The 18,885-nt window shown below is 37.8% G+C and overlaps 1 protein-coding gene across 1 annotated transcript in view; it reads left to right on the top strand.

The window, feature by feature from the left end:
* The window catches only part of PIGK (phosphatidylinositol glycan anchor biosynthesis class K), a 97,375-nt gene that overhangs the window by 28,159 nt on the left and 50,331 nt on the right, over positions 1-18,885 (top strand). The window contains exons 5-9 of the mRNA XM_055140223.1: positions 1,266-1,377; positions 3,281-3,377; positions 5,491-5,608; positions 6,724-6,834; positions 11,070-11,242. Of these exons, the coding sequence (XP_054996198.1) occupies positions 1,266-1,377; positions 3,281-3,377; positions 5,491-5,608; positions 6,724-6,834; positions 11,070-11,242 (611 nt within the window). The remainder of the gene's footprint in view (positions 1-1,265; positions 1,378-3,280; positions 3,378-5,490; positions 5,609-6,723; positions 6,835-11,069; positions 11,243-18,885) is intronic.

Raw genomic sequence — 18,885 nt, 5'->3', positions numbered from 1 at the left:
GAGGGGAACAATACGTTCAATGCACTGAAAAGTTTGGTCTTTTTCGGGGAGGGGGGTTAGGAGTGAAGGGGAGAGATGTACACCCAGCATCTTCAGGATTTGCTCCTGGCTCTCCACTCAGGAATTACTCCTGGTGGGTTCCAGGTACCATTTGGGATGCTGGAGATTGAACCCTGGTTTCCGAAAGCAAGGCAAACGCCCTACCCACTGTACTGTTGCTCCAGCCCAACAAACAGTCAGAATTTTAAATTTACAGTACTTTTTTTCTCAAGGAAGTTTTAGTTTCTTTCTTTCTTTCTTTCTTTCTTTCTTTCTTTCTTTCTTTCTTTCTTTCTTTCTTTCTTTCTTTCTTTCTTTCTTTCTTTCTTTCTTTCTTTCTTTCTTTCTTTCTTTCTTTCTTCCTTCCTTTCCCTTCCTTCCTCCCTCCCTCCCTCCCTTCCTTCCTTCCTTCCTTCCTTCCTTCCTTCCTTCCTTCCTTCCTTCCTTCCTTCCTTCCTTCCTTCCTTCCTTCCTTCCTTCCTTCCTTCCTTCCTCTCTCTCCTCTCTCTCTCTTCTTTCTTTCTTTCTTTCTTTCTTTCTTTCTTTCTTTCTTTCTTTCTTTCTTTCTTTCTTTCTTTCTTTCTTTCTTTCTTTCTTTCTTTCTTTCTTCCTTCTCTCTCTCTTTCTCTTTCTTTCTTTCTTTCTTTCTTTCTTTCTTTCTTTCTTTCTTTCTTTCTTTCTTTCTTTCTTTCTTTCTTTCTTTCTTTCTTTCTTTCGTCCTTTCCTTCTTTCTCTCTTTTCTTCCCTCCCTCCCTCCCTTTCCTCCTTCCCTCCCTCCCTCCCTCCCTCCCTCCCTCCCTCCCTTCCTTCCTTCCTTCCTTCCTCCCTTCCTTCCTTCCTTCCTTCCTTCCTTCCTTCCTTCCTTCCTTCCTTCCTTCCTTCCTTCCTCCTTCCTTCCTTCCTTCCTTCTTCCTTCCTTCCTCTTTCTCTCTTTTTCTTTCTTTCTTTCTTTCTTTCTTTCTTTCTTTCTTTCTTTCTTTCTTTCTTTCTTTCTTTCTTTCTTTCTTTCCTTCTTTCCTTCTTTCCTTCTTCTTTTTAAATAATGGAATAAAAACTTCTTGGTGATATATATTTAAGTAAATATATTTAAGTTATTTTTTTCTTTGTATCATCAGTTTATGCTGAGTAATACTTAGACAAGAAGATGGAATGTTTTGAAGTTTTTTTAAAAAATAGGTTTCTCTGTGTTCTTCTGTTTCATCTGATTTCTCCTTTTATATTTTTAGGTAACTGTGGAGAATTTTTTACGGGTATTAACTGGAAGGGTCCCACCTAGTACTCCTCGGTCAAAACGTCTTCTTTCTGATGATAGGAGCAATATTCTTATTTATATGACAGGTAATTTCGTAACAGAATATCTCACTTTTCAAAGTAAAATTCATATGCAAGAAATTTAAATACCTTAACTCATTTTTGCTGCGTTTATTATGTAATTTTCTTTCCCTCAGCACACAACAATTTGAAAATTATATCTGGAAACATTTTGTGCTGTTTTTTATTTTTCTGTCTCTATTCTTTCCACTTCCACTCTGGTAAAGCCTATCCCCTTTACATAGTATCCTGCTTTAGCCTCTCTAACTTCTTTTTTTTTTTTGGTTTTTGGGTCACACCCGGCGATGCACAGGGGTTACTCCTGGCTCTTCACTCAGGAATTACTCCTGGCGGTGCTCAGGGGACCATATGGAATACAGGGGATCGAATCTAGATTGGCCTCGTGCAAGGCAAATGCCCTAAGTGTTGTACTATCACTCTGGACCAAATTTTCTTGATCTAATATATGCAAGAACTTTTCAAGTATTTGTGCTATTATAATGAAGTCCTTTTTGTTTTGTTTACTGTCACTGTCACGTCATCCCGTTGCTCATCAATTTGTTCAAGCAGGCACCAGTAACGTCTCTCATTGTGAGACTTATTGTTACCGTTTTTGGCATATCCAATACGCACGGGTAGCTTGCCAAGCTTTGCCGTGCGGCCACGATACTCTCGGTAGCTTGCCGAGCTCTCCGAGAGGGGTGGAGGAATCGAACTTGGGTTGGCCACGTGAAAAGCGAACCCCCTGCCGCTGTGCTATTGCTCCAGCCCATTTAATATGCTAAAGATTTTTTTTATAGCTTTTTCTGTGATTCTTGTTTGTCTTTCAGGATAACTTCAGGTATGGAAGAAATTCTGCTAATCTAAGATAGAATTTGATAAATATCTGGTGGAATGAATGACTGGTTGTTTGGAAACAAAGTGATATTAGGCATATTTTACATCTTTTGTTGAGAAATTATGAATGTTTTTGCACTACAATGGCCAAGTTTGGCACCATTGTTTTGGGGGGGAGCTTTATACTTCCTACTAATATAGGATTCCAATAAATAGCAGTAGAATACTATGAGATTAGCTACTGTCTTCAACTCCTTTTTCATTAGAAATATTTTCCTGGTATTTGAGAAAGTTAGCTACTGTCTTCAACTATTTTTCCATTAGAAATGTTTGCGAGGGGCTGGAGCAATAGCACAGCGGGGTAGGGCGTTTGCCTTGCATGCGGCTGACCCGGATTCAATTCCCAGCATCCCATATGGTCCCCTGAGCACCGCCAGGGGTGACCCATGAGGTGACTCTTGAGTGCAGAGCCAGGAGTGGCCCTTGTGCATCGCCGGGTGTGACCCAAAAACAAACCAAAAAAAAGTTTGTGAAAGTTTTTGAGAAAGTTTTATTTATGGAAAAGCATTTCAGATATAATAGTGAAATGTATAAATATGCTTTCCTAGAATTGAGTAAGGGAAAATTTAAAAATATGCCTACAATAGTTTTATATAGTATATATTCTCTTTTCAATTTATATAATATAAAATTGGACTGGAGCAATAGCACAGTGGGTAGGGGGTTTGCCTTGCATGCCAACTGACCCAGGTTCAATTCCTTCATCCCTCTCGGAGAGCCGGCAAGCTACCAAGAGTATCCTGCCTGCACGGCAGAGCCTGGCAAGCCACCCGTGGCTTATTTAATACGCCAAAAAACAGTAACAACAAGTCTCACAATGGAGATGTTACTGGTGCCCACTTGAGCAAGTCAATGAACAATGGGACGACAGGGCTACAGTGCTAATATAAAATTACATAATTTTTTTCACAGTATTTTCTATTTTAAGTACAAATTGACATGATATTGAAATGTTTTAATAAATAAAGCCTATTTCTGTTTATATGAGTTTTCACTAGAAATGTTTCTGTTTGATCTTTTTCACTCCTCCAAGGACATGGTGGAAATGGATTCTTAAAATTTCAAGATTCTGAAGAAATTACCAACATAGAACTTGCAGATGCTTTTGAACAAATGTGGCAGAAAAGACGGTAATTATAACTCAGAAATAACTACTTTTTTATTAAATCACTAATTTTTCCATGGTTCGTGGATTTATAGTTCTTTATGACATTTCAATTTGTTTCAGTCATTTCAGTCAGATTAGGAGGACACATTTGTTATTCTGACTTATTCATGATTTATAAATATTAAGCAGTAGGACGTTCACCTTTCACGCGGCCAACCCATGTTCGATTCCTTCATCCCTCTCAGAGAGCCGGCAAGCTACCGAGAGTATCGCGCCCGCATGGCAGAGCCTGGCAAGCTGCCTGTGGCGTATTGGATATGCCCAAAACAGTAACAGTAAGTCTCACAATAAGAGATGTTGCTGGTGCCCGCTTGAGCAAATCGATAAGCAACGGGATGACAGTGACAGTGTACTAGGTACTGGGTACTGTGTTTTATTTGAATTGTCTTATTTAATTTTAATAACTTGAAGTGGATATTATTATCATTCCCATTTTTACAAATGAGTAAATTGAGGTACATATAGATGAAATAACTTGCCGAATTTTACATAGCTTGAAAGTACCCATCCTAAGTTTCATACCCAGGGGTCAGGGTTTGAGTAGGCTCTCTTAGTTGTTTTCACTGTGGTGCCTCTTACTTAGAGCCTTAGATTTTTTTATCCTAAGGTATCTCACGTAGATATTTCGTAACAGTGTGTCACACAACTTGTGCCTTTTGCCATCTCTTTAATTTTGGGGTTTAGGGTTGCATGATTGAACTGTTTACTTACATATAATGTCTAGGGACATCTTTACAAAAATGTGTCTGGGGCTGGAGCAATAGCACAGCGGGTAGGGCATTTGCCTTGCATGTGGCCAACTCGGGTTCGTGTTCCCAGCATCCCATAAGGTCCCCTGAGCACTGCCAGAAATCATTCCTGAGTGCAGAGCCAGGAGTAACCCCTGTGCATCCCCGGGTGTGACCCCCAAAAAACAAAAATAAATAAAAATAAATAAATGAATAAATAAAGGTCTGTCATTTAAAAAAAATAAAGAAAACGTGTCTGTTCCCTATTTATATTAGTTTTTGGCAACACCCACATTGCTTAAGGATTATTCATGCATCTGTGCTCACGAATCCCTCCTGGTTGTCCTTGAGGGACCAGTTTGGTGCTGGGATTCAAACCCAGGTCAGCAGAGTGCAAAGCAGTTGCCTTAACTCCTATACTCTCACTCCAGTGCTGCTCCCTACTTTTACCTTTACCAGATAGCCAGCTCATTCTAAAATAGAGAGCTGATTATATTCTTTTTTTTAGTTAAAAACAAGCCTTTTGTGGCTTCCTTAATTGTAAAAGGTAAGATCCAGATTTTAAATAAGTCTGTACTTTTTATTTTCCCCCAATCCCTCAAGTTTACTCTAGAAATAATAGCACACTATTCTGGCCCTTTCCGTAGGCATTTTTTCTTTAAGATACCTTGAAAGAGGGTTTTTTTTCTGCTGAAATGTGATTCCTTATCTTTTTTTTTTCTTTAATCTCTTCAGTAAACTAATACTCCCCCTTCAGTGCTCGTGTTAAACAACACCCCCTCTCTCTGACTACCCTATCTTAATATTCCCTGTTCTTCTCTCAGAGTTGTTAGAGCACCTGGACCCAAATAAACTCAAAACTATTAGGGTAGAAATTTTGCATCTCTGGAATAATGTCAGGTGTCTTGTAGGGTCTCAATAAATACTTGTAACTCACATTCCAATTTAGTTACATTTATGTCTTTTTTCCAATTAGATTTTAAACTCACTGAGTATGATGATTGATTTTTTTTTTTTCTGAACCTAACTCAGTTTCTTGGACAGAGTAGTAGATGCTAACTCAGTGTCTGTTGAATTGAATTTTCATCTGGATTCTGCACCATGTGACATCCATAGATAAAGGGTAAAGTGTTGGAGTTGAGGTGTTCCTCTTGACAGAATTATACCTTTAATTTTTGGAATACTAGATTTGTATTGGGAAGTCTATTGCAAACCCACTTCCTTCTCCCCTACTTTTTTTATAAACTAATAAAATAAGAAGTGGCTTAAATATGTTATGGAAATGTAAGAATATTAGTGTGTGACTAATGATTAATCATGCCAAAGATGTTCTCTCTTTTCTTTCAGCTACAATGAGCTGCTTTTTATTATTGATACTTGTCAAGGAGCATCCATGTATGAGCGGTTTTATTCTCCTAATATAATGGCTCTAGCTAGTAGCCAAGTGGGAGAAGATTCTCTCTCGGTAGGTGCATTTTTTACCATTCTTCTGTTTCGTTGTCTTTTGAATATGTAACCATTATTGAAATTGCTCATGTACTTTATGAACATTTCTTTCTTTTATTTAAAAAAAATTGAGAGAGATAGTACAGTGGGTAAGGAACTTGACTTGCACACTTGCTAACCTGGGTTTGGTCTCCTGTATTTGGTTTTCTGACCCTGAGTGATCCCTGAACACAGATCCAGGAGTAATCCTAAGCACAGCCAAGTGTGGCCAGAAACAATCAGCGTTTATTTGGGGGCCACAACTCAGTGGTGCTCAGAGGTACTCCCAGCTTGATGTTCCAGGGAAGCTCCTGGCAGTGCTCAGGGAACCATCTGGTGCCCGACTGAACCCGGATTTCCTGAATGCAAAGCTCCAGATCATTGAGCAAGTGCTCTCTGTCCCTCCCCTGCTTTACAAAGAATCCATTCCCTTTCCTCTTTGTCACTGTTGCAGTGAGCATACGTTGAACTTCTGGTTGTAGTGCTCCTACACTTAATTGTGGTCCTCACTCCAGGGTGTCTTGTACTGCAGTTGTAAAATTTACATACTCTTGGTTGTAGTGTACCGGAGATCATGGTCTTGTGGTGCAGGGATCACACTTAGCAGTGCTCAAGGATTGCTCAGCATGCGGTGGGATTGGGGATTTGACATGTGCTTGCCTCATGCTTATAAGGCAGGTATTGCACCACTGAGCTAGTCCTGGGCCCTATTCTTGTTATTTCTAATTTTTGTCTTTTTGTAACCTTAGAAGGGCATAGATAATATAATAAACATTTTGTTTTAGTGGACTAGAGCGATAGCACAACGGGTAGGGCATTTGCCTTGCATACGGCCGACCCGAGTTCAATTCCTCTGTCCCTCTCAGAGAGCCTGACAAGCTACTGAGAGTATCCTGCCCATACGGCAGAGCCTGGCAAGCTACCGTGGTGTATTCGATATGACAAAAACAGTAACAACAAGTCTCATAATGGAGACGTTACTTGTGCCCACTTGAGCAAATTGATAAGTAACAGGATGACGGTGCTACAGTGAAATATTTTTAGACACATTTTTAAAAGATGCTTTATTAAAACCTTTTTTTTTTTTTTAAACAGCATCAACCTGATCCTGCAATTGGAGTCCACCTTATGGATAGATATACATATTATGTCTTGGAATTTTTGGAAGAAATTAATCCAGCAAGCCAAACAAATATGAATGATCTTGTAAGTATTTGCCTGATTTATAGTACATAAATGAGTTGGGAAGTGTATTTATTCCCTGGACTTCAAGGATGCTACTTCATATGTTGAAGAGTGGCCTTTTCAATTGTTTCCAATCGACTTGCACATCTTTCTCTCTTAACCCAAGAGGTCTAAAAGTTAGCCTGATTGACTTGCTGTTCTCTGAGATACTCTGGTTTGTTGCCTGTTTTCTTCCCCATGACAGGTATGGACTTTTGAGAAGATTCCTATGTTAAAATTCTTTGGAGTCAGATCTTTTCTTCCCAGGAATTTTTAAAATTTCATTTTCTTGCCTGTGGAATTTATATAAGATAAAGATCAATCTTTTAGAAACTCCCCCTCCTCTGTATTTGTATCTTTCTAATTTAGTGAGAAGTTTATAGAGGAGAGGGGTCTTCTCTTACATATTTTTGTGTGCCCCACAACTTCTTGTGTGGTGGCTTAAAGTGCCTTGTTGGATTTAGCTTTCATTTTTTTTCCTTCAGCTTTTCTGTGCTGTGTCCTTTTTGTAAAACTTATTTTGAAATGAATTTTTTCTTAATGCCTACTTTTGTAGACATCATAAGAGCACTTGAAGTCATTTTTAACTGGATAATTACTATGTACCAATGACTTTCTCCATTTCCCCCTTAATTTATTCCTTGCTCATTTATTCACAAAATTTTTTTGAGTTTTTGCTAAGAGTTAGACACTGTCTTTGCTGTAGTGAAAGAGGTTGGTACCATCTCTCCAAAACTCCAAGGAGAAGGTAAGGGGAAGGTCAGCTAAGGGAGAACTGAGTCACCAGGAATCTGAACTCTTGCATTGTATCCAGGCAAACTTGCACTGATCTTCTGCATAAGAAACTTCTCAAGCAAATCTTTATTTATTAAATGGATTTTAGTGCAAAATTATAGCCTCTACTATTATGGGAAGTCAGATTTGTCAAAATAGAACTTAATACATTTTGAAGATTATGTATTTTGGTCCCTCTTGTATCTTGATGTGCATATTAAAGCAAGTTTGTGATAATGCTACTTTAACCAGAAGAAAAGTAGGATTAATTTATCTATAGTTACTTTGGGCTGGAGCGATAGCACAGCGGTAGGGCGTTTGCCTTTCACGCAGCCAACCCGTGTTCGATTCCTCCGCCCCTCTCGGAAAGCCTGGCAAGCTACCGAGAGTATTGTGCCCACATGGCAGAGCCTGGCAAGTTACCCGTGGCGTATTCGATATGCCAAAAACAGTAACACTAAGTCTCACAATGAGAGACGTTACTGGTGCCCGCTCGAACAAATCGATGAGCAACGGGATGACAGTGACAGTTACTTTAATTTTAAAGTTTATTCTCATGTTTTGATTAGACATTAAATTGTTTATATGATATATGCCGCTATCTCTAAACTTTTAAGTGTATGCATTTCACACTTTTAAAAGTAGAATAGATTTTGTAAAACCTTTTTTACATCGAAACTTTATAGGAAAGGCTGAGGAAATGCAAGTTTCTTTTTTTTTTTAATTTATTTTTTTATTGAATCACCATGTTGAAAGTTACAAAGGTTTAAGGCTTAAGTCTTAGATACATAATGCTCGAACACCATCCCTCCACCAGTGCTTGTATTTTAGTAAATATTCCTCCCTGATCTCTCATCTCCTACCTCCATTCTTTCCACTTAGTGATAATTTTAAATGTTTTCTGTTAAGAAATGTCCATTTTCTTGAAGTTTGCTAGTATAGTGACTAGGTCTTTTAGGAGCAGAAACTTATACTTAGCCTATTAAACATTTCTAGTGCTTGCAATAAGAATTGAAGTGTAAGTTTTTAGAGTATCATCTGTTATATGTTGCCTCTGGATTGTTCGGATAAATGGTCTTTCTAGTGTGAACCCTATTACTTGCTATATGTTTTATTATTACTATTACTTTTAGTACCACTCTAACTATTTGAATGATGTTCTCTTGAGGCTTTGCAAGCATCTTACTGCTGGTAGAACTTACTTGTAGTATCTGGTGTATTTGTAGATGCTTGGTGAATATTCATTGAATATCTGAAAGAATATGACAATATACATTAGTTTGGTTCCTGTAGATATAGTAGAATTTAGTGATTGAAATTTTTCTTCAAAGAATTTTGAAAGATAAGCATTACCCACTCGAGGAAAACAGAATACCTGTAGAGATATAGGTGTAGTAGTAAGTGATTCTTGACTTTGACAGTAATTTTATAACAGAGTATAGAGAATCTATAAGTGAAGCAGTTTTTTTAAAATCAAAGTGAGTTAATTTCAGCATCTGTACATCATTAGATTGCTGAGAAAATAGAATCACTCTACTAAAATTTGTTGATGATTTCATGAAAAGTGGAAATATGATTATTTTAGTAGCACTGTAGCACTGTCCTCCTGTTGCTGATCGATTTGCTCAAGTGGGCACCTGTAACGTCTCCATTGTGAGACTTGTTGTTACTGTTTTTGGCATATCGAATATGCCACGGGTAGCTTGCCAGGCTCTGGCATGTGGTATTTTAGTATCAAAGAAACTAATACTTATTTTTCCCCAAATTCATTTGAGTATGTATTTACTGCTTTTTTCTATTTGTATCTAGCAAAATTTACAAAGTTGCTTACCCAGGAGTATCCCAAGAGGATTTCAAAATTTTGAGGATTTCTATCATACCTTTGTTTATGCTGTTTTACCTTTACATTGTTTCTTCACATACCCATCAGCTTTTCTCTTCCTGTTTAGCAATTTCTCTCCTTGAACCCTCTCAGACCTTCTTTTCCTTCTTGACTTTGTAGTGTCTTTCCTGATTTTGTATTTTCTTTCACTGCTTTCTTGAACAGGGATGGGAAGAAATGCTATCAATGCGCTGTTACGCAAATTACTTAAGTTCTCTGAGCCTCAGTTTGAAGTGGAAATGATAATTTTTGTAATACCTGAAATGTTGTCTCTAGGCTTAACTGAGTTTCTACAATTGCTAAGCACAGTGTTCGGAATAAAAGAGAGTTGCTGTTCTGTTGCCCAACTCGGTCCTGTCACAGTGATGTCACCGACATGACTGGTCTTGTTTCCAGAGATGGGCACATGCTCTGGGCCTGGACCCTTATTAGCACACTTGCAATTCTATTTATTTATTTATTTATTTATTTAAACATATCCTGTGCTTCTGCCAAACTAGGTTATTTGCCTTATACCTCTCTGGAACCACTGATCACTAGAAATGTTCATGTTTACCCTCTGTAATTTGCCTTTACCTTAAAAAAAAAAAAAGGCTCAGTGCCACACTCTATTTTATCTTACTCTGACACTATCAAGAGTTTATTCTTTTCTACATATAACCTGTCACCTCTCCCCCTACCTTGTTATGTTTATTCATCTCTGATGACACTTAAAGCTTTGAAGATAAGGCTGTGCTTTTGTCAGTCTTTGTATTTTCCATGGAAAGTAACATTATGGACTATGTACGCTAGATATTTTATATTTTTCTGAGTGGATGAGTATGTATGTATTAGATATATGATCAACAAAAACTTGTGAGATTTGAGTAGTGATGAAATAGTTGTTTTTAGACTGTAATTATCAGAGCACTAGACTATAATTACCAGAGCACAAGGTACTGTCAGGAGGTACTTAGTTTTTATTTTCATCAGGGATTAAGATTAAGATTAAGATTAAGATTAAGAAAGTTACTTGATTTACAGACTAGGTCACATAGATTTATATCAGGGGAGAAAAGGGGACCTCTGGAGGGAGGCTTTATATTTCCAACTTCCTACAGTGGAGAGCAGCTTTATTTTCATTGTTTTCTTACATATTGGGCTATTGTGTACTCAAATTTGCCTCAAATTTAAATGAAGGGTTCATATTTCAAAATGAAGCCATTTTGATTGAGAGCCTCACATCAGTGCAGGAAGAGGCAATTCTGCTGTCACAGTATTATTTGTTAGTTCTTACAGATTTAAGGATTCAAAATGTACTTTATAATTTATGATATGCATTTTTCACCTTCTAACCATCTTCCCTTTTAAAATATCTTTTTAAAATATCTGCATATCCTTCTTAGCATTCTGTTTAGAATGAATTTCTAATGTATAGTATCAGCAGACTGTTTCAGATGAGAGAGCTTTGAAAATACACTATAGAATTATTATATAATGTTAATTGCACTTAATAAAGTTGTATATATATGTATGGTGGTATACATTTATTTATATATTTACATGTAAATATGCTTTTCAGTTCCAGGTTTGCCCCAAAAGCCTGTGTGTGTCTACTCCTGGACATCGTACTGATCTTTTTCAGAGGGATCCTAAAAATGTCTTGATAACTGATTTCTTTGGAAGTGTACGGAAGGTGGAAATCACAACAGAAACTGTTAGTTTGCAGACAGATTCAAGAATCATGGAAAGCAGGTATCTTCCTTAGTTTATTTAAATAGGATATTCTTTTCTGACAGTTTGAAAATTTTATATAACCTATTACTGAGATTAGTTTGTGTTGATAAATAAAACCTCACGATGATTGAGACTTTCTAACAAGAACTACAGTTTTTCTCATAATTGACCAACTTAAAGCCATACTTTTCTGTCATATGAAAGTACATGTATTGGTTCAGGACCCTAACAAGAGCAGTTATGTGAATATTTCACATCACTGATAAGATTTAGTGGGCGTGTGCTGTCATCTATTGCAATAGGAAATATCAAAGGATGAGGCATTGAATAGTAATGTAGACAACCTGGTATTTAGAGTATAATAAGGGTTCTAGGAATCTGACAAATAGATGCCGGCAGTTAAATGCAGAAGGGAAAGTGTGTGTAGGCACCCAAAGACACACTTAAAACACAATGTTTACATGTTCAGAATTTCTCTGGGCTTCAGCAATCTGAATAATTCTGACTGTCATTTTCCTAGTCTGGGAGACTGTGAACTCGGTTGAGTCATATCTTCGGTTTTTCCATAGCCGAAGTAATCTGGAGCAGTTTTTCTGGGTCTTCTGTAAATTTGTAGTGACCCTCAAAGCCACTACAAAATAGCTAGTACTCGTGTTTAAATTTCCTTTGCAGTGCTTAGCAGTTCATTAGGAAACGTAATGATAGAATAAGCAATAAGTGGGGCACTTTCCTTTTAGGAAGTAGGTTTTGTGTGAGTGTATGTGTGTGAGGGAGAGAGAGAGAGAGTTGAGAGAGAGAATAGTTCATTTCATATATTTTCCTTATTCTCACAAACAACATTTGTTGGTGCTAAAGATTATCTTAACTTACCTTTAGTGGAGGGAAAAAAAATTCTTCAAAGCCTCATTCAGATACCAGGCATATTGAATTACAGCACCCTCTAGTGTTGATAAGTAATTTTATTTAAATATCACAGATGTTTCACAGTTACTGGTATCCTTACTGATTAAGGAGGATCAAATTCTAAATATACTTCAGGAGTTTTTATTTGGACTCTTTAAATGTTATTTTTTTGTATGCAAGGATGGGATGTGGACAAAAATATATTCATTAAAGATCAAATGTCAGATATCTTATAATGAAATTATGGGCTAAATGAATATAGAGGTGGTTTTTTTTTTTTCCAGATTCTTAGGTTAAAAAATGCCCAGGTAGTTGTGATTTTTAAAAAATATTACCTCTCTGGGGCTGGAGTGATAGCACAGCGGATAGGGCGTTTGCCTTGCACGCAGCCGACCAGGGTTCGATCCCCAGGACCCCATATAGTCCCCTGAGCACCGCCAGGAGTAATTCCTGAGTGCATGAGCCAGGAGTAACCCCTGTGCAACGCCGGGTCTGACCCAAAAAGCAAAAATAAATAAATAAATAAATAAAACTAAAAAAAAAATATTACCTCTCTTTTTAGGATAACAATGCTACCAATTGGTTCAGATTATTTATACTTCTTATATTTGGTCTATAACATTTGGACCAAAAGAAGTGATGAGAGTACTCATACATAAAATTGAAGTAGCTTTATGAAATTATTTTGTCTTATGAAACTTAGTGGGATATAATTACATAATTAGTAGCAACATTGTTTCCTCAAGTGTTTAATTCTGTAATAAATTCATTTTGCAAGAACAAATGAGGTAAAATAGAGTGTTTGCAGCAAGCTTGCCATATTATAACTTGATTCTTAGCTGCTTCATCTGAGTATATATAAAAGTAGGCTTTTTAAATTGAAGTGTATTTTATCTATGGCAGTACTATTCACTAAGTGATTTCTTTTGCGTTCTATCCTTTTATTTTTCATAATGCACCTACATACTACCAATATCCATTTTTTTGCTGGGGGAGTTAGCACTTCCTAGTGTTCAGGGGACCTGGGGGCCACTTCTGGTCGTTCTCACGGAACGAGGCCAGTGGTTGAGTGTGAGCTCTAAGGAGATGAGACTGCTTGGCCCTGCAGTGCTGGGGATTAGCCTGGACACTCTAATGGTCCTTAGAAGACTTTAGTGCTGTATTCAGCTCAGGTGGTGGGGCGACCTCCAGGACTGTACCCATCAATGCTAAGAGGACCATGTCATGTTGGGGATTGAATTGGCATCAACTGCAATCAGGGCATGTGCCTTAATCCCCAAACTAACTCCTTTTGATGACTATGCAGATTGAGTCTGCCCTCTTCAAAAAGCTGGTCTTTTAATATTGTGCTATTATTAGGTAAAGCACAGCGGGTGGGGCATTTGCCTTGCACGAGGCTGACCCGGGTTCGATTCCTCCATCCCTCTCGGAAGGCCTGGCAAGCTACCGAGAGCATCCCACCTGCACGGCAGAGCCTGGTAAGCTACCCATGGCATATTCAATATGCCAAAAGCAGTAACAAGTCTCACAATGGAGACATTACTGGTGCCCACTCGAGCAAATCGATGAGCAACGGGATGACAGTGATACAGTGATATTAGGTAAAGTAGCCTTTTGCCATAGCTATAAAAATATATGTGCATTTTAGGTTACAAAATGTAGAAATGTTTGTTTTATGGACATTGCCAAAAAAAAAGTTCTAGTGCAGTATGAATTGCAGGTAATAAACATTTTCTGGTGGTGTGGAGGGAGGGACTGCCCAAGTGGTGCTCTGGGAGATTCTGTTCCAGCAGTGCTTCACTACCAGTAATTCTTTGCCAAGTGGGCTTCGGGGGATCCCAATGTAGTGCCAGGGATGAACCAGGACTGTCTTCGTTCAAGGCATGTACCCCTGTACTATCTCTCCAGCTTCAGTAATCCACTTTTTGTGTTAGTCAGTTATATGAAAATTTAAGTAGTCTTTAGGCTTCGAATTTGGACAGGTGATCCTATCTACGAATATTTATTGTTGTACTTTAACTCTGGTTTACTAAAATGTCTTTCTCCTTTGTGGTATTCTTAAGCCTTTGAACATTTTTGAGTCTAGCGCGACATTGAAGTTGGATTCTTCTAAAAAAAGAATTCTTTTTACACATGTGTGGCAAATTTTGTATTTTTTAAAAATTTATTTTGTTTGACTTCTGTGAGATTCTTTGCATTTTAAAAAATATTGAATCACTGTGAGTTATGAAGTTATTCATAATTGAGCTTCAGGCATACAGTTTGGGCATCCATCCTTTGTGTCTCCCTCCCACCCCCAGCCTGCCTTTTTTCTTTTTTTTTCCTTTAGACACTGAGATTTCCAATACTGTTCCTGAGTGGGTTGGATTCTCACAGATTATTTATAGACCTCCAACAGAGGCTCTGGCACAGCTCATCAGGGCTGACCTATTTTGATGTGCCCTCCTAGCACAGGAGGCCAAATGTCTGCTACTTGCACAGTCATCATATTTTAAGCCCTTTCCTAAGTCCTTCACACTTTCTATAATGCATTAACAGAACTGTTAGGTTGTATATAATAGAATCCATCTTTTCCTTATTTTCTTACGGACATTTGTTGTATAGTATTCTGTGCTATGTGAAGCTTAAGGGCAGACTTCAGTCAGGAACTGGAGTCAGCATGTAGAAACCAATCAGAAAGGCAAGCATCATTCTCTTCCATCTCCCTGCCTTACTTAGTCCTTTCTCTCTTTGCTGTTCTTGCTGGCAGTGGCTAGAATGTGTCCCCACTACCCATTACTGTTTAGGACACACACTGCTGTTTAGAACAGTTGTATTCGATATGCCCAAAATAGTAACAAGTCTCACAATGGAGACATTACTGGTGCCCACTCGAGCAAATTGATGAGCAGCGGGATGACAGTGTATTATTTTGCTCACAATAGATACTAGATAGAGAATGAACTTGCTAATTCTCCCTTCTAAACTCTGACAGGCTTTGCAATAAGCCCAGCTGTGGTCAGATGCCCATCCTGGTTCACCAGGACAATAGTAGACTCATAGCTCAAAAGTATGGCTGCCAAGGGACCACCTCATATGAACCTCAAAAAAGGGATGTGGGAGCTAAACCCATACCCTTAGGGGTATTTGTATCAATTCATTTATGATAATTTTATGAGAGGTATAATTTTGTCATTAAATTTAAATTTCTTTTGTTTTTGGCCATACCTGGCAGTGTTCAGGACTTACTCCTGGTGCTGTGCTCACGGATCACTCCTGATCTGTGTGCTCTGGGGGCTATATGGAGTGCTGGGAGTTAAACCTGGGTCGGCTGTGTGTAAGCCAAACTCTCTACCTACCATACTATTGCTCCAGTCCTCTATTTTTGTCATTTTACAGACTAAATTGAGACTGAAAATGGTTAAGAAAGCCTCCTAAAGTCACATACATAACAAGTAGTAAAGTCAAGATAAGAATTCAGGAGAAGAAAAAAATTCTTGTATTTTTTATAGCTTATCCTGAGTTGGCTGCTTTCTATTTAAAAGGGATATGCAATATAAAGGATAGCTCAGTGAACTCTCACAAAGCACTTACTCATGTTGCCCCCAGAAAAGCAAAACAATATATTCTTTATCCTCTAGAAGTTTCTCTTTCCGTATTCCTCATTCCGAATTTCTACCTTCTCCCTATGCTTCAAAGTTAACCTTTCCCTCCCCCCCCCCAGCTTTTAGTAGTTTACCTTCTTGCTTTTTATTTTAGTTTTATCTCCTGAGCATGTGTACCACAACTGTTTGGATTATTTTACAAATATAGTTTTGGAATTTATTATGTTATAGGTAATTATACTTATTTCTGTTTATAAATTTTTTTAACTGGTAAATTTCACTTTACTTTGATTACATTCAATATTTAAACAAAAAAATTCACTATTATTGATTTGGAGTTTCTCCCCCCTTGTTTATAAATTTTAAAAACAACTTACAATGCACTTAAAATAAAATCCTCCTCTCTAGTGAATAGTTCTGAGTTTTGACGAATGCATACACTTGAATAATCACCATGCCGATCTATCAGTGTGAGAAATTTCCTTATGCCCTGCTATCCACTTCCTTACCCGTGTGCCTGGGAAACTACTTTTGTTTTTCTGCCCATGATTTTGCCATGTTGAGAATGTCATGGAGATAGAATCACACTCTGTGCCTTTTTTTTTTTTTTTTGCGGGGGCTGGGGGAGCACATCTATGATTGCTCAGGGCTTATTCCTGTCTCTGAGCTCAGGGTCATTCCTGTTGGGGCTCAGGGGATCATATTGGGTGCTGGAGAATGAACCCAGGTTGGCCATGTGTAAGGCAAGCATCCCACTTGCTGTACTACAGCTCAGGCCCTCTGTATCTTGTTGAGTCTGCTTTCCTTTACTATCGTATGATACATTAAGATTGATTCTTAATATGTTATTAAGATTGACTCCTGTTGATACTTGTGATTTGTTCACCAGGTAAGGGACATTTGTTTTCCTTTCCAGGTTTTGGGAGTTATGAATGAGGCTGCTGTATACAAATGTAGTGTTTGTTGGACTTGAGTAAATATGTAAGAGAATTGCTGTGTCTTAAAGAAGTGTATTTATCTTTAACTTCATTAGAAACTTTGAAACTGTTTTCCAGAGTTGTTCTGGTTACCACTTTACCTTCAAATCAGTAGTAATTTTCCATCCTTCCATGCTTATTGTCATTTTGTTCATTCGTTTTTGGTCATACCTGGTGATGCTCAGGAGGTGCTCCTGACTCTGTACTCAGGAATTACTCCCGAGGGTGCTCTGGGGACCATATGGGATGCTGGGGCTAAAACTCAAGTTGGCCTTGTACAAGGCTAGTGTACTGCTCTGCTCTCTCTCCAGCCCCTCATGCTTTTTTTTTTTTAAATCTTAAGTTTAGCTATTTTATTCCTGAGTCTGTGCCCAGAGACTATTCCTATTAGAGCTCAGGGGACCATATATGGTGCTAAGGATTCAAACGGGGTGGATTGCATGCAAGACAGGCTGTACCATCTCTTCAGTTCATCTCTTGATTTTAATTAATATACTTTTGCTGACTAAGGATGTTGAACATTACTTCATGTGCTCATGGATCATTAAAGATGTTTTATGAAATATCTTTTTAAAATTTTACTCATTTGTTTTCTTAATAAATGTTAGGATTCTCTCTTTTGGAGTGAAGTTCTTTGTATTTCTTTTTTTTTTTAGTTTTTGACTTGTTAAATTTTATATCTTAGTGTCTTTTGAATAGTAGAAGATTTAGTGTCGATGAAGTTTATTTATCAGTTTTCACTTTACTTTTTAAGTTTATGATCTATTTTGAATTGATTTTTCTAGACTAGTATCAAATATAAATTGAAGTTAATTTTTTCCCATGTGGATATCTAGTGTATTCCAGCACCAGTTACTAAAATGAATGAACTTATCATTAAGTTATATTGGTACTTTTATCAAAAACCATGCAATCATTTATTGTTGGTCTATTTATGGGCTCTATTTTGTTGTACTGCACTAGTCATATTTTTTTACCAGTATCATGATAATTTTAGCTTGACTATTTAGCCTTATAGTTTATTTTAGCTTTATTGTATACTATATTAATAATATATATTAGCTTTAGAGTACATATGTAGTTGCCTTATTTTAGCTTTATGTATATCTCAAGTTATATAAGTTCTACCAATTAGTTGTTTTTCAGGGTTCTTTGGGTTATTCTAGATTTTTTGTGTTTTCATACATTTTTAAAGTCAATTTGTTAATTTCTCAAAGAATCTACTAAGATTTTGACTGGGATAGGATCAACTGTTAATTTGATAGTAGTGACACTTTAATAAGGATGAATCTTTAATTCATGAATATATTTCTAAATTTATTTAAACTTCTATTTTTTTAATGTGTGCCTTCTGTCCTTTTAATTAAATTTAAATGTACTAACTGATATTTCAAAAATTTATTTCACATGTATTGCTCAAGTGTAGGAATACAGTTGATTATTTTGAGTGTATTTTATATTCTTACTGGTTTTGGTGTTTTTTAACTCAGTCCATATTAAATTACAACTAGATTATTTTTATAGAGATTGACAAATTTATTTTAAAATTTACAATAACTTTTTTTTTTAACACCATCCCTTCACCAGAGCCCATATTCCACCACCAAAATCCCCGGTATACCCCCCGCCCCCCACCCCAACTGTATAACTGATGAATTTTACTTCATTTTCTCTTCACCTTGATTACGTTCCATATTTCAACACAAAACTCACTATTGTTGTGGGAGTTATATCCCCAAACAAGATAACCCTAATAAGGAGGCATTTGATAATTAGTTTTCCATTAAAAGATTGTATGTTTTCAGGTTTTAGAAAAGGTCGGATGTGTCCCAGTCCCGAATCCCAGAGCTGTGTTAGTTGCTGCTCAGTGTCGCCAGGGCTCCATCTGGAGAAAGTGTGCTGGCGGCACCTCCTCCTTCGGCCCCCCTGGTGTTGCTGGCCCCGATTCGGGTCCGGAGCATTGTCCGGGCCGCGTTGCTCACCAGAATGCCTGCTGCTTCTCTGTGGATTGTGGCAAGATGGCGCCGAGGGTGGGTCGAGGGCGTGACTTCCGGCGGCCGGGACCACTTGGAGTTTTGGGCTGGCGCCACCCCACTCCAGTGCCCCCCTGTGGCTCGGATGTGTCCCAGTCCCGAATCCTGGAGCCGTGTTAGTTGCTGCTCAGTGTTGCCAGGGCTCCATCTGGAGAAGGTGTGCT

The sequence above is a fragment of the Sorex araneus genome, chromosome 5 (genome assembly GCF_027595985.1).
Source record: "Sorex araneus isolate mSorAra2 chromosome 5, mSorAra2.pri, whole genome shotgun sequence".
Classification (NCBI taxonomy): Eukaryota; Metazoa; Chordata; class Mammalia; order Eulipotyphla; family Soricidae; genus Sorex; species Sorex araneus.
This window is presented reverse-complemented; position numbering and strand designations above follow the sequence as displayed.